This window comes from Balaenoptera musculus, chromosome 10 (genome assembly GCF_009873245.2).
Source record: "Balaenoptera musculus isolate JJ_BM4_2016_0621 chromosome 10, mBalMus1.pri.v3, whole genome shotgun sequence".
Classification (NCBI taxonomy): Eukaryota; Metazoa; Chordata; class Mammalia; order Artiodactyla; family Balaenopteridae; genus Balaenoptera; species Balaenoptera musculus.
Window position 1 is genome coordinate 100,380,083 of NC_045794.1, and position 14,346 is coordinate 100,394,428.

The following is a 14,346-nucleotide window of genomic DNA, read 5'->3' on the forward strand; positions in this document are numbered from 1 at the left end:
AATTAGCATGCACAGAGGCAAAAATGTGCAATGAGAAATCAGTGTATTTGCAGAAATCAGTGTATAATTTTATAATGTGATACAAATTATACCAGTGTTTTAAAAGTAATTACTGATATGTTACTACATTTTTCTCCTTCCACAAAATGTCCTTTCTTCTACTCATATGATTATCAATATATATATTAGTATATTATCATATACTACCCTTCATATTTGTTTGTATTTTCATCTGCCAACTCACAAAGAGACTACAATGAGAGGCATACAGTGTAGGATTAAGAAGGTTCATTCTGGAGACAAAGTGTTTAGAATCAAATCCCAGTTCCTCCACTTACTAGTTCAGTCAAGTTAACTATCTCGTGCCTTGATTCCTTCATTTGTAAAATTCATTAATCCAACAAATACTTATTATCTGCTCTAGATCAGGAACTATTCTAGGTGCTTGAGATGTACCAGTGAACAAAACAAACATCCCTGCTCTCGTGCAGTTTACATTCTAGAGAGGGACAGTAGACAAACAATATGCAAATTAAACAGTATGTCAGGAGATAAGCACTGGGAAAAACAGAGCTAGGGTAAGGGGAGCAGAAGTGCACCGGGGACTACCGTTTTAAATAGGCTGGTCAGGGTAGCAGGCCTCATTGAGAAGGCAACATTGGAGCAAAGACTTACAGGACATGAGAGTGTTAAAAACTAAGAAATGTAGGGAAAGCATGTTCCAAGCAGAGGAATAGCCAGTGCAAAGGCCCTAAGGCAGAAACATGTCTGATACGTTCCAGGAGGCCATTACAGCTAGACCACAGAGAACAAGAGGGAGAATAGAAAAACAGGAGGTTTGAGAGGTAAATTGGGGTGGAAGGGGCAAGCAGATCAGGTAAGTCTATGCAGGGCACTCAAGGACTTTGACTTAAACTTTATGTGCAAGGGGAAGTCACTAGAGGACTTCAAAAAGAGCAAGTTTCATGATCTGATTTAGATATTAAAAGCATCACTTTGGCTGCTGTGCTGAGACTATTATGAAGGAGACACAAGAGAGAAAACTTTTCAGGCTACTACACTGATCTAAACAAAAAACAAAAAGATGGTGGCTTGGACCATGGTGGTAGCAACAGAAATGGAGAGAAGTGGTAAGATTTTTGGTATACTTTGAAGGTGGAGCCAACACAATTTCCTAAAAGAGTCAAAGATGGACTCCAAGATTTTTGACCTCATCAACGAGTAAGACTGATTTGTCATCATCAGAGACTGGAAAGACTATGTTTGGGGTGCATTTGGGTGTGAGCAGAAGTTCAGTTTGGGACGTAAGATATCTATTCAACACCCAGAATGAAGATGATGAGGAAGCAGCTGGATATATGAGGTTGTGAGCTAGAAATACAAACTTGGGAGTCATCAACAGATGGTATTTAAAGCTATAAGAATACAGAGGGTATGGCCAAGGTGGAGGAGTAGGAAAACCCTGAATTCACCTCCTTCCATGAGCATACCAAAATTACAACTACTTATAGAGTAACTATGAGAAAAACCTGAAGACTATCAGAAAAGATTTGCCACAAAAAAAGATATAAAGAAGGAACCACGAGACAGGTGAGCAGGGCAGAGACATGGTACAGTCAGGACCAATACCCCCGGGTTGGGGACTCATTAACAGAAAAAATATGATGATCGTAGAGGTTCTCCCCAAAGAGCAAGGGGTCAGAGCCCCACATCGGGCTCCCCAGCCTGGGGGTTCTGCACCAGGAAGGTGAGCCCCCAGAACGTCTGGCTTTGAAAATGAGCAGGGTTTACATACCAGAGAGCCAGAGGACTGTGGGAAACAGAGACTCTACTCTTAAAGGGTGCATGCAAAATCTCATATGCTCTAAGTCCCAGCACAGAGGCAGTAGATTGAAAGCAGCCTGGGTCAGATCCAGGAGATCTTGGAGAACCTCCTGGAGAGGCAGGAGGCAACTGGGATTCTTCCTGGGCACACAGATGCTGGTGGCAGCCATTTGGGGGAGCTCATTGAGCTCATTCTATTATGATGACACCAGTGCTGGCAAGCACTGTTTTGGAAGCCTCCCTCTAGCCTAAAACCACCCATCAGCAAGCCTACACTGGTCATGTGGAGTCCGGGCCCCACCCACCAGCGGTCAGCAGCAGCCCTGGGCACTCCCAGGCTGTGCAGCCAGCCATGCAGGACCTGGCCTCACCTATTAGTGGGCCAGTAGCAGCTCTGCGTCCTTTAGGCCACACAGCCAACCACATGGAAGCCTATCTCACCCTCCATCAGCTGCAACCACTGCACAAAGTAGGGCCGTGCAGCCAACAGGGCCAGGGGCCTGCCCCACCTACCAGCATGCCCAAGTAATTACCTCCCTGCCAACAGAAGTGTGCATGCAGCCCACACAGGGGGCACCAGAGGGGAGTGTGCTGCTGGGCCCCATAGGACATCTCCTACGTAAGGCTACTTCTTTAAGATTAGGAAGCAAAAACAATCTACCTAAAACATAGAAATACACACAGAGAATTAGGTAAAATGAGAGGACAGGGGAATATGTTCCAAATAAAGGATTAAGACAAAACCTCAGAGGACTTCCCTGGTGGCGCAACGGTTAAGACTCCGTGCTCCCAATGCAGGGGGCCCAGGTTCGATCCCTGGTCAGGAAACTAGATCCCACATGCATGCCGCAACTAAGAGTTTGCATGCCGTAACTAAGGAGCTTGCCTGCCGCAACTAAGGAGACTGCCTGCTGCAACAAAGGAGCCCACGTGCCACAACTAAGGAGCTCATATGCCGCAACTAAGGAACCGGCGAGCTGCAACTAAGGAGCCCTCAAGCCACAACTAAGGAGCCCATGTGCTGCAACGAAGGAGCCCATGTGCTGCAACTAAGGAGCTGGCAAGCCGCAACTAAGGAAACTGCAAGCAGCAACTAAGACCCAGCACAACCAAATAAATAAATAAATATTTTTTTTTATAAAAAGACAAAACCTCAGAAAAAGAACTAAAGGAAATGAAGAGGAGCAATCCACTCCATAAAGATGCTCCAAGGTAATGATCATAAAGATGCTCACCAAAATAGGCAGAAGAATGGGCAAACACAATGAGAATTTCAACAAAGAGTTAGCAAATAGAAAAAAGAACCAAACAGATTAAGAATACAATAACTGAAATAAAAAGTTCACTAGGGGACTTCTCTGGTGGTGCAGTGGTTAAGAATCCGCCTGCCAATGCAGGGGACATGGATTCGATCCCTGGTCCGGGAAGATCCCAGGTCCGGGAAGATCCCAAATGCTGCAGAGCAACGAAGGCCATGCGCCACAACTACTGAAGCCCACGTGCCCTAGAGCCCATGTGCTGCAACTACTGAGCCCGTGTGCTGTAACTACTGAAGCCCGTGTGCCTAGAGAAGCCACTGCAATGAGAAGCCCACACACTGCAATGAAGAGTAGCCCCTGCTCACTGCAACTAGAGAAAGCCTGTATGCAGTAATGAAGACCCAATGCAGCCAAAAATAAAATAAATTAAAAAAAAAAAAGTTCACTAGAAGGAATCAACAGAAGATTAGATGATACAGAGGAACAGATCAGCAATCTGGAAGACAGAGTACTGGAAATTGCCCAAGCAAAACAGAAAAAAGAATTTTAAAAAATGAGCATAGTTTAACAGACCTCTGGGACAATATCAAGTGTACTAGCATTAGCATTACAGGGGTCCCAGAAGGAGAAGAGAGAGAAAAAGGGGCAGAGAACTTATTTGAAGAAATAATAGCTTAAAACTTCCCTAACCTGGGGAAACAAACAAACATCCAGGTCCAGGAAGCACAGAGTCCTAAACAAGATGAACCCAAAGAGATCCATACCAAGACACTTTATAATTAAAATGGCAAAAATTAAAGATAAAGAGAGATTCTTAAAAGCAGCAAAAGAAAAGCAACTAGTCATGTATAAGGAAACTCCCATAAGACTATGAGCTGACTGTTCAGCAGAAACTTTGCAGACCAGAAGGGAGTAGCACAATATACTCTAAGTGATGAAAGGGAAACACCTACAACCAAAACTCTACCAGGCAAGGCTATCATGCAAATTTGAAAGAGTGAAAATGAGTTTTACAGACAAGCAAAAGCTAAGAGCTCAGCACCACTGAACTGGCTGTATAAGAAATGTTAAAGGGACTTTTCAAAATGGAAAAGAAAAGGCCACAACTAGAAATCTGAAAATTATGGAAAGAAAAACCTCACTGGTAAAGGCAAACCTACAGTAAAGGAAGTAGATAAACCACTTATAAAGCTAGTAGGAAGGTTAAAAGACAAAAGTAGTAAAATCATCTGTAACCACAATAAGTAGTTAAAGGATATACAAAACAAAAAGATGTAAAATATGATGTCAAAAACGTTAAACTTGGGACTTCCCTGGTGGTGCAGTGGTTAAGAATCTGCCTGCCAATGCAGGGGACACGGGTTCGAGCCCTGGTCTGGGAAGATCCCACATGCCACAGAGCAACTAAGCCCGTGCGCCACAACTACTGAGCCTGCACTCTAGAGCCCACGAGCCACAACTACTGAGCCCACGTGCCACAGCTACTGAAGCCCACGCGCCTAGAGCCCGTGCTCCGCAACAAGAGAAGCCACCGCAGTCAGAAGCCTGTGCACTGCAATGAAGAGCAGCCCCCGCTCGCCGCAACTAGAGAAAGCCCGTGCGCAGCAACGAAGAAGACCTGACGCAGCCATAAATAAATAAATAAATTTATTTATTTAAAAAAAAACCAAAAACAAAAGAACATTAAACTTAAAGAGGGAGTAAAAATGTGAGGTTGTTAGAATGCAATGGAACTTAAGATATCAACTTAAAATAATCATATGTATATATGAATCATATATATTACATGTTACATATAACATAACATGTTCATATATTATATATGAACCTCATGGTAACCACAAACCAAAAGCCTATGACAGATACACACAAAAAAAGAGGAAAGGAATCCAAATATAACACTAAAAATAGTCATGAAATCACAAGGGAAGAGGACAAAAGATGAAAGGAACAAAAAATAATTACAAAGCAACCCAAAAACAATGAACAAAATGGCAATGAGTACATACCTATCAATAATTACTTTAAATGTAAATGGACTAAATGCTTCAATCAAAAGACATGGAGTTACTGAATGAATTTTAAAAATATGTTTATGCTGCCTACAGGAGACTCACTTCAGATCTAGAGACACACACAGACTGAAAGTGAGGGGATGGAATAAGGTACTCCATGCAAATGGAAACAAAAAGAAAGCTGAAGTGGCAATACTTATATCAGACAAAACAGTCTTTAAAACAAAGATGGGCATTATTATATAATGATAAAGGGATCAAACCAACAAGAAGAGATAACAATTTTAAGTATATATGCACCCAACATAGGAGCACCTAAATACATAAAGCAAATATTAAGAGACATAAAGGGAGAAATTGACAGATACACAAAAACAGGAGGAGACTTCAACACTCCAGTTACATCAATGGACAATTCATCCAGACAGAAAATCAATAAGGAAACACTGGCCTTAAACAGCACATTAGATCAGATGAAATTAATAGATATATATATGACATTTCATCCCCAAACAGCAAAATAAACATTCTTTTCAAGTGCACTTAGAACATTCCCCAGGATAGATTGCATGCTAGGCCACAAAGCAAGTTGCAATACATTTAAGAAAACTAAAATCATATCAAGAATCTTTTCTGACCACAACAGAGACTAGCAATCAACTACAAGGAAAAACCTGCCAAAAACACAAATATGTGGAGACTAAACAATTACTACTAAACAACCAATGGATTGATGAAGAAATCAAAGAAGAAATTAACAAAAACACCAAGACAAATGAAAATACAATGATCCAAAATCTATGGAATGCAGCAAAAGCAGTTCTAAGAGGGAAGTTTATAGTGACCTAAACTGAGGTAGCAGCTTTGAATGGGAGATGTTTGCGAACAATATATATGATAAGGGGTTAACATCCAAAACATAGAAAGAACTCATACAACTCCACATAAAAAAAAGACCTGGGGCTTCCCTGGTGGCGCAGCGGTTGGGAATCCGCCTGCCAATGCAGGGGAGATGGGTTCATGCCCCGGTCCGGGAGGATCCCACATGCCGCGGAGCGGCTAGGCCCGTGAGCCACAACTACTGAGCCTGCACGTCTGGAGCCTGTGCTCCGCAACAAGAGAGGCCGCGATAATGAGAGGCCCATGCACCGCGATGAAGAGTGGCCCCCGCTTGCCACGACTAGAGAAAGCCCTTGCACAGAAACGAAGACCCAACACGGCCATAAATAGATAAATAAATAAATAAATTTATTAAAAAAAAAAAAAAAAAAAAAAAAGACCTGGACTTCCCTGGTGGCACAGTGGTTAAGAATCTGCCTGCCAATGCAGGGGACACAGGTTCGCTCCCTGGTCCGGGAAGATCCCACGTGCTGTGGAGCAACTAAGCCCATGTGCCACAACACTGAGCCTGCACTCTAGAGCCCACGAGCCACAACTACTGAGCCCACGTGCCACAACTACTGAAGCCCGCACACCTAGAGCCCGTGCTCCGCAACAAGAGAAGCCACTGCAATGAGAAGCCCGTGCACCACAATGAAGAGTAGCCTCCGCTCGCTGCAACTAGAGAAAGCCTGCACCCAGCGAAGACCCAACGCAGCCAAAAATAAATAAAATAAAATAAATTTATAAAAAAAGAAAGACCTAATTAAAAAATGGGCAGGGTACCTGAATAGACGTTTTTCCAAGGAAGACATATAGACAGCCAGCAGGCACATGAAAAGATGCTCAACATCACTAATCAGCAGGAAATGCAAATCAAAACCACAATGAGATATCACCTCACCCCTGTCAGAATGGCCATTACAAAGAAGACAAATAACAAGTGCTGGCAAGGATGTGGAGAAAAGTGAACTCTCCTACTGCTGGTGGGAATGTAAATTGGTGCAGCCACTATGGAAAACCGTATGGAGATTTCTCACAAAATTAAAAATTGAACTACCACATGATCCAGCAATACCACTCCTGAATACTTATGCAAAGAAAACAAACACAATAATTAAAAAAGATAGATGCACTCCCATGTTCACTGCAGTATTTTTTACAATAGCCAAGATATGGAAGCAACCTAAGTGTCCATCAATAGATGAATGGATAAAGAAGATGTGGTATATTATATATACAGTGGAATGTTACTCAGCCATAAAAAATGACATACCTAACCTCATTGTTCAAATTAAGAAATCAAAGTTCAGAGAAGTGAAATGATTTATTTATACGAGCACAGGTCAGTGACAGGACAAGACTGGATGGAAGCCAGGTCTGCCTTACTCTAAGGCAGAACACTGTAATGTTGTCTTGATGGTTACCTCTCATGTAGACTATTAAGCTCCTCTTGGGCTATGTCCTTAATGTTTCCAAATGACTTTTCACCTACGTTATACTTGTTTTTTTCCTTTATCAACCCTCCTCCTAACCTCACTGGACTAACCTACATGTAAGAACAGACAATATCATCTGCCCACACCTATCATTATACACATAAAATGCTTACTGACTGTATGTATGAAGATACTGTCTGTTTATATCTTAGACCATGAAAGAGCACCTAAATGATACAATACTAAGCAGCCTAACAGGTAATCCAGAAAATTTAATTAATTCCTTATGTCTGATGTAAATCCATTTATATACTGAAAAACCAATATAAAAATGGGAATAAAATTTCATGAAAAATAATTCTAAATCATTACTGCCCAAACCAAGGTACCTGAGCTTCCCCATGCCTCCTCTTTTCAAATGCCAGTCTGTCTTCATCAGCCTTTTGTTCCCACTGCAGCTTTTTCAATTGTTGGGTCATTATACCCACTTTCTTTCTTACTTGTTCCTTAAGTTCTTTGTATTGATCCAGCTGTATAAAGAGCATTTAAACATTGCTAACTCACTTAAAGAAGCATGAGAGGAAATTCTTTATATGCTATCCTTCACTAGCAGATTATTAAACTTGTCAAAATTATGTTTTATATGAATTAGACCATAATTAGCCATTTCCTCTGGCTAAGATAGCATGAACGTAAAATGAACGTCTTATTTAAAACTGTTTAGATAGATCAATAAGGTATTCAAAACCAACTCTATAAGGTCTCTGTAAGAAATTCTTAAAAGAGAAAGAACATTAAAACTCATTAAAATTCTTAAAAAAGAAATGAGTTCAGAGAAAATTGTGTATTTTTCTATTTATACAGTCACAATTATTTTAGTATATATATTGTGATATAAGGTTATTATAAAATTAATGAAAGAGATAAATGACAGAAATTTAGTTGAGGGAATGTTTGAAAACTCAATTATAAATTTTTGGATATCTACTATTGACTTATAATTAAATCTTATGTACTAAATGGATATTAATTAATCACTTAACATTTTAAATAATCTTAAGGAATCAATTTCCCTTCAGTCAATTAAGTGATCATGTTTCTTCAAAGCCATATATTATCTGACTTTTAAGTTTTTACAATATTCATGAGAGGAAAAAAATGATTACCTTAAAAACATAAGAATATAATTTAATTACCTAACTTTTATTACAAAATGATACCATGTAACCTTGTTGAAGTATTTTCTATGACTTTAATTAACTCATAAATGTTATAATGTCATCTAATTTTATGAAGGAAAAATAGCCTACTGTAAAGATTAAATTTAGATTCTACATACAGGCTGAAAAATTTAAATCCTCATAATTTAAATTCTGAGGAAAATCTCTTAAAATATCAGAAAGAGAGGTCATCCTTTAATTTTTTTCTAATTAAAAGGAGAAGCTGAAACAATAGAAACAAATGATTTCCCATGTGTCAACTTTTTCACCTGACTGGCTTCTAGTTCAATGTCTCGCCCTTTATGTAAAATTTCTTCCTCAATCTGCTTTTCAAAACTTCTCCATGCACCATCTAAATCAACCAGCTCTGTCTCTAAGGCCTTTATGTCATCTTCCTGTTTAGAACGTTGTTTTTCACTGTCCTTTATTGATTTCTTAGCTGCATCTAACTTCTTGAGGTGGTGAGAAGTGTTTTCTTTAGCTTTAATGTACTGAGGCTTCTTCTGATTTAAAAGTGCTTCAAGAGATCTAAAAAGAAAAATAAAGTTTGCTTTAAAGGAAATTTAATTTTATAGTATATAAAGGGAAGTTCTTTTGATCAAATTATACATTTAAAAAGAAACGATAAAAATTGACTTTCAGAGACTATAAGCAGATCAGTGGTTACCAGATGGCGAGGGAGAGCCAAATAGGTGAAGCACAGGGGAATTTTTTTTTTTAATACATTTATTTATTATTTATTTACTTATTTTTTGGCTGCGTTGGGTCTTCGTTGCTGTGCACGGGCTTTCTCTAGTTGCGGCGAGCGGAGGCTACTCTTTGTTGCAGTGTGCGGGCTTCTCATTGCGGTGGCTTCTCTTTGTTGTAGAGCACAGGCTCTAGACACGCAGGCTCCAGCAGTTGTGGCTCGCGGGCACTAGAACGCAGGCTCAGTAGTTGTGGCTCACAGGCTTAGTTGCTCTGCGGCATGTGGGATCTTCCTGGATCAGGGCTCAAACCTGTGTCCCCTGCGTTGGCAGGCGATTCTTAACCACTGCGCCACCAGGGAAGTCCCAGGGGAATTTTTTAAGAGTGATAAACTACTCTGTATGATACTGTAGTGGTGGACATATGACATCATGCAGTTGTCAAAACTTACAGAAATTTACAGCAGCAGGAGTGAATCTTAATGTATCAAATTAAAAAAAAATCACTTAGGAGGCCGAGGGATCCTAGACAGAATGTAGAATGTGACTAAAGAATCTAACTGTATTACAAATGTATGAAACAACCTTATTGAAGAGGGTGGGGGGAAACGTGCTAACCTAAGTAACTCTGGAAATGAGTGGAGTCCATAAAACTAAAAGCAAAAGGGATTGTACATAAGCCTTGTACTCCAGTTGATAAAGTTGCTTCCCACAAGGATATGGGTTAATAATTCTGATACTGCCATACATGATTACTGGAATTGAACAATTAAGCAAATGGATGGGAGACTGTGGAACCCAGATTTCTTACTGTTGGAATAGGAGGTTACAGATAAGCAAGAAAAGGTCAACATCAATAACGATATGGGACTTCCCTGGTGGTCCAGTGGTTAAGACTCTGCACTCCCAATGCAGGGGCATGCGTTTGATCCCTGATCGGGGAACTAAGATCCTATATGCCGCATGGTGCAGCCAAAACAAACAAACAAAAAATAATAATAATGATGTCATGCTGATACTATGATATCTTAGATAGATGATATGTCATATAACATATATGATATATATTTTTAAAATTTTGGTATAGCCACTTTATTTAATTTATTTATTTATTGTCCACATCATGCAGCTTGTGGGATTTTAGTTCCCCGACCAGGGATCGAACGGGGCCCTCAGCAGTGAGAGTGCAGAGTTGTAACCACTGGACCGCCAGGGAATTCCCCATATATGATATTTGACATCCGTGATATAATGTGATGATAATGGCATTTTACCTCTGTGGTCTTCTTCTTCCAAACCCATAAACGCTGTCTAATTATGAGAAAACTAACAGACAAATCCTAATTGAGATACATTCTACAAAAAACCTCACCAAAGCTTCTTAAAACTGTCAAGGACATCAAAAACAAGGAAGGTCTAAAACTGTCACAACCAAGAGGAGCCTAAGAAGACATGATGACTAAATATAATATGGTATACTGGATCGGAAAAAGAACATTAGGTAAAACCTAAAAAAATATGAATAAAGTACGGACTTTAATAATAATGTATAAATATTGGTTAATTAATTCTGACAAGTGTATCATACTAAAAATATAAGATGTTATAAGTGAGAGAAATTGTGTGGGGAATATGGGAACTCTCTGTACTATCCTTAGAATTTTTCTGTATATCTAAAAGTATTCCAAAGTAAAAAAGTTTATTTAAAAGATCAACTTACAAAGTGTCACTTATATTTTTATTTTTTCTATCAATCTACATAAAATCCAACTGTTAATAACTATTTTGAAAACTCACTTTAATTCTTTTTCTGTTTGTTGCAGTTGTCTGCTTAACATTCCATGTTCCTTTTTCTTGGCTTTAACTATGTTTTCATGACGAGAAAGAGACTCTTTTGTGACACTCAAATCCTTATTCACACGCTCTAACTCACTGTTTAGAAAAGAAATTTTTTTCTCATTGTGATACAGTTGGAAAAGCTGCAGTTGTATCTTGTTTATTTTCAGTTCTTCAAGGAGACTCTGGTAACGTTCTGCCTATAAAACAGTACAATTCAACAACAGTTAAAAGGGAGTGTGTTTTACATTGACCTTTCCATAAACTCAACCAGAGTGCCAACAAATGATCTCTAATGAATTTTTATTTACATCATTAACAAATGTTATTCTTGCCAAAAGTACCATTATTTGGAGAAGGCTTCTGCATATGCTTCTACAATAAACCAGTAAAGGATTTTATTTATTTATTTTCTAAAATTTCTTTATTTATTTTTGGCTGAGTTGGGTCTTTGTTGTGGTGCACGGGCTTCTCATCTCGGTGGCTTCTCTTGTTGTGGAGCACAGGCTCTAGGCATGCGGGCTTCAGTAGTTGAGGCTCACGGGCTCTAGAAAGCAGGCTCAGTAGTTGTGGCGCACGGGCCTAGTTGCTCCGTGGCACGTGGGATCTTCCTGGACCAGGACACGAACCCATGTCCCCTGCACTGGCAGGCGGATTCTTAACCGCTGTGCCACCAGGCAAGCCCAGTAAAGGATTTTATATTCATGCACTCAGTGGTATGGTGGTAAGAACCATGAAGGGCCACCCACTAACCGAGTCCTGTCCCATTTTTGTCTTGACCTCAGAGTTTGGCAAGCATGTCTGACATCAACTTCCTCATTTGTAAACTGAAGGAAGTTATATGACTTTTAAGGTCCCTAGAGACTTTAAATTCAATGATTCCAGGTAAAATTCCTTCTATAGGATGTAATTTTTTCTAGGAATAGAACTAATAGGACTATTTTAAAGTTCTAAATTATATGTGAGATGGAAGAATTTCTTTAGTATTTGTGCTATTAATAAAGAAATAAAGGAAAGTGCTGCCTTAAGAGGAAAGCTCTTAATCAATGAAATATTCCAAGTAATGGGTAAACGGCCATCTGCCAGGATGTTGTAAAAAATAACTGGGAAGGTGGACTACTCTAACTGTCCTTACAATGTTTAAAGGTCTGCAATTCTACACTGCTGTAAGCTGTTTGAGTATATTAAGCATACTATAGTTTGACTTTCACTTAACACCACCCCTTTCTGACAAAACCAAGGACATACACATACATATAAAAATGTGAAGAAAACAGAGAAACATCACTAATAAGGAACACATCCACTTTTCATTTATTTCTTCAAATATTTATTAATTGCCTATTGTGTGCCAAGCCCTCTTCTATGTACTGGAAATATAGTAGAAAACAAGACTGAAACAGTCTCTGCTCTTGTAAGTTTATAATCTAGTTATTTTAATGGAGGGAAGAAGAGGAGTCAGAGATTAAATAAGCAAATAAATAATACACAAGATAATTTCATACAGCAAAATATGCTACAAAATAGGGACTTCCCTGGTGGTCCAGTGGGTAAGACTCTGTGCTCCCAATGCAGGGGGCCCAGGTTCGATCTCTGGTCGGGGAACTAGATTCTGCATGCATGCCGCAACTAAGAAGTCCACATGCCACAACTCAAAAAAAAAGATCCTGCATGCCGCAATTAAGACCCGGCGCAGCCAAAATAAATAAATAAATAATAAATCTTTAAAAAAAAATGCTACAAAAGAAACAAAATAGAGTAATGCAATAGTACCAGGGAAGGGATGCTAATTTAGATTGGGGGCGTGGACAGCAAATGCCTGCCTGAGTACATGGCTTTTTTATGAAAACTTGAATGAGAGTACCAGCCATGTAAAAATCAGGCGTACAACTATCTAGGGAGAGGAAATAGCAAAAGCTCCAGGATAGAAGGGAGCATGGTGCTTCCAATAAATAATAAAGGTCAGTGTGGTAGGAGAGTAGAGGAAGTTAAAGCTTCAGAGGTGAACAAGGGGCAGATCAGCAGGCTGGAAAGGGAGACTAGATTCTCAGTGCAGTGGGAAGCACTGCTCTGGAAGAGGTTTTATGCAAGACAAAGACAGAATCTGATTTGTATTTGAAAAAGATTACTCTAAAGGCAAACAGTTATCAACAATATACAAGGCACTACATTAGACATTGTGAAGGGCACCAAGAACTAACACAGAGGGACTTCCCTGGTGGCGCAGTGGTTGGGAATCCGCCTGCTAATGCAGGGGACACGGGTTTGAGCCCTGGTCCAGGAAGACCCCACATGCCGCAGGGCAACTAAGCCCACGAGCCACAACTATTGAAGCCCGCGCACCTAGAGCCCTTGCCCTGCAGCAAGAGAAGCCTGCGCACTGCAACGCAGAGTAGCCCCCGCTCGCCACAACTAGAGAAAGCCTGTGCGCAGCAACGAAGACCCAACGCAGCCAAAAAATTAATTAATTAATTTAAAAAAAAAAAAAAAAAAAAAAGAAGAACTACCACAGAATGGCATTCACAAAGTGTGGCTATGGCCTCCTAGAGTTTTACAGTTTTACTCCTTCACGGAGCCCCTGAGGTCAAAACTATTTTCATAATAATACTCAGATTTTATTTGCCTTTTTCACTGTGTTGACATCTGCACTGATGCTGTAAAAGCCAATGGAGGGTAAAGCCGCTAGGTCTTAGCACAAATAAGATTTAATACAGAAGCAGATATGAGAATTCGTCTGTCTTCTATTAAGCCAGATATTAAGGAGATTATAAAAAGGTAAAACAATACCACTCTTCTAATTATTTGGTTTTAGAAAACTCTTATTTTTCATAAAAATATGTTACTTATTTTAATATGAAATGAGTTTATTATTGTTATTTTTACACTAATCATTAAAATATATTTTTTAAATGTCTCAGTTTTAATTTTAAATACAATATATATAAATAGATACAACCCACATGAACAGAAAGTCTTTGGGGTCCTCAATAATTTTTAAAGTATAAGAGGACAAGATCCAAAAGTTTGAGAGCCTCTGCAATATACGATATAAATCCCTCAAGTTTAATTTTAGTTGGGAAAATCAGACATCTTTGCAGTGCAGGTTGTCCTGCCTATTTGGGAGAAAAAAACCCGAAGAGTGGAAAATACATCAAAAAGTTTATCTTTGATGAATATTGGACTTTGTC

General features: G+C 39.4%; 1 protein-coding gene across 2 annotated transcripts in view; it reads right to left on the reverse strand.

Moving 5' to 3' along the window:
• SMC1B (structural maintenance of chromosomes 1B) overlaps positions 1-14,346 on the reverse strand; it is an 86,285-nt gene that overhangs the window by 49,723 nt on the left and 22,216 nt on the right. For both annotated transcript variants that reach the window (XM_036864642.1, XM_036864641.1), the window contains exons 5-7: positions 11,120-11,358; positions 8,906-9,164; positions 7,806-7,946 (exon numbers count right to left, since the gene is read on the reverse strand). In XM_036864642.1, coding sequence (XP_036720537.1) covers positions 7,806-7,946; positions 8,906-9,164; positions 11,120-11,358 — 639 coding nt within the window. The remainder of the gene's footprint in view (positions 1-7,805; positions 7,947-8,905; positions 9,165-11,119; positions 11,359-14,346) is intronic.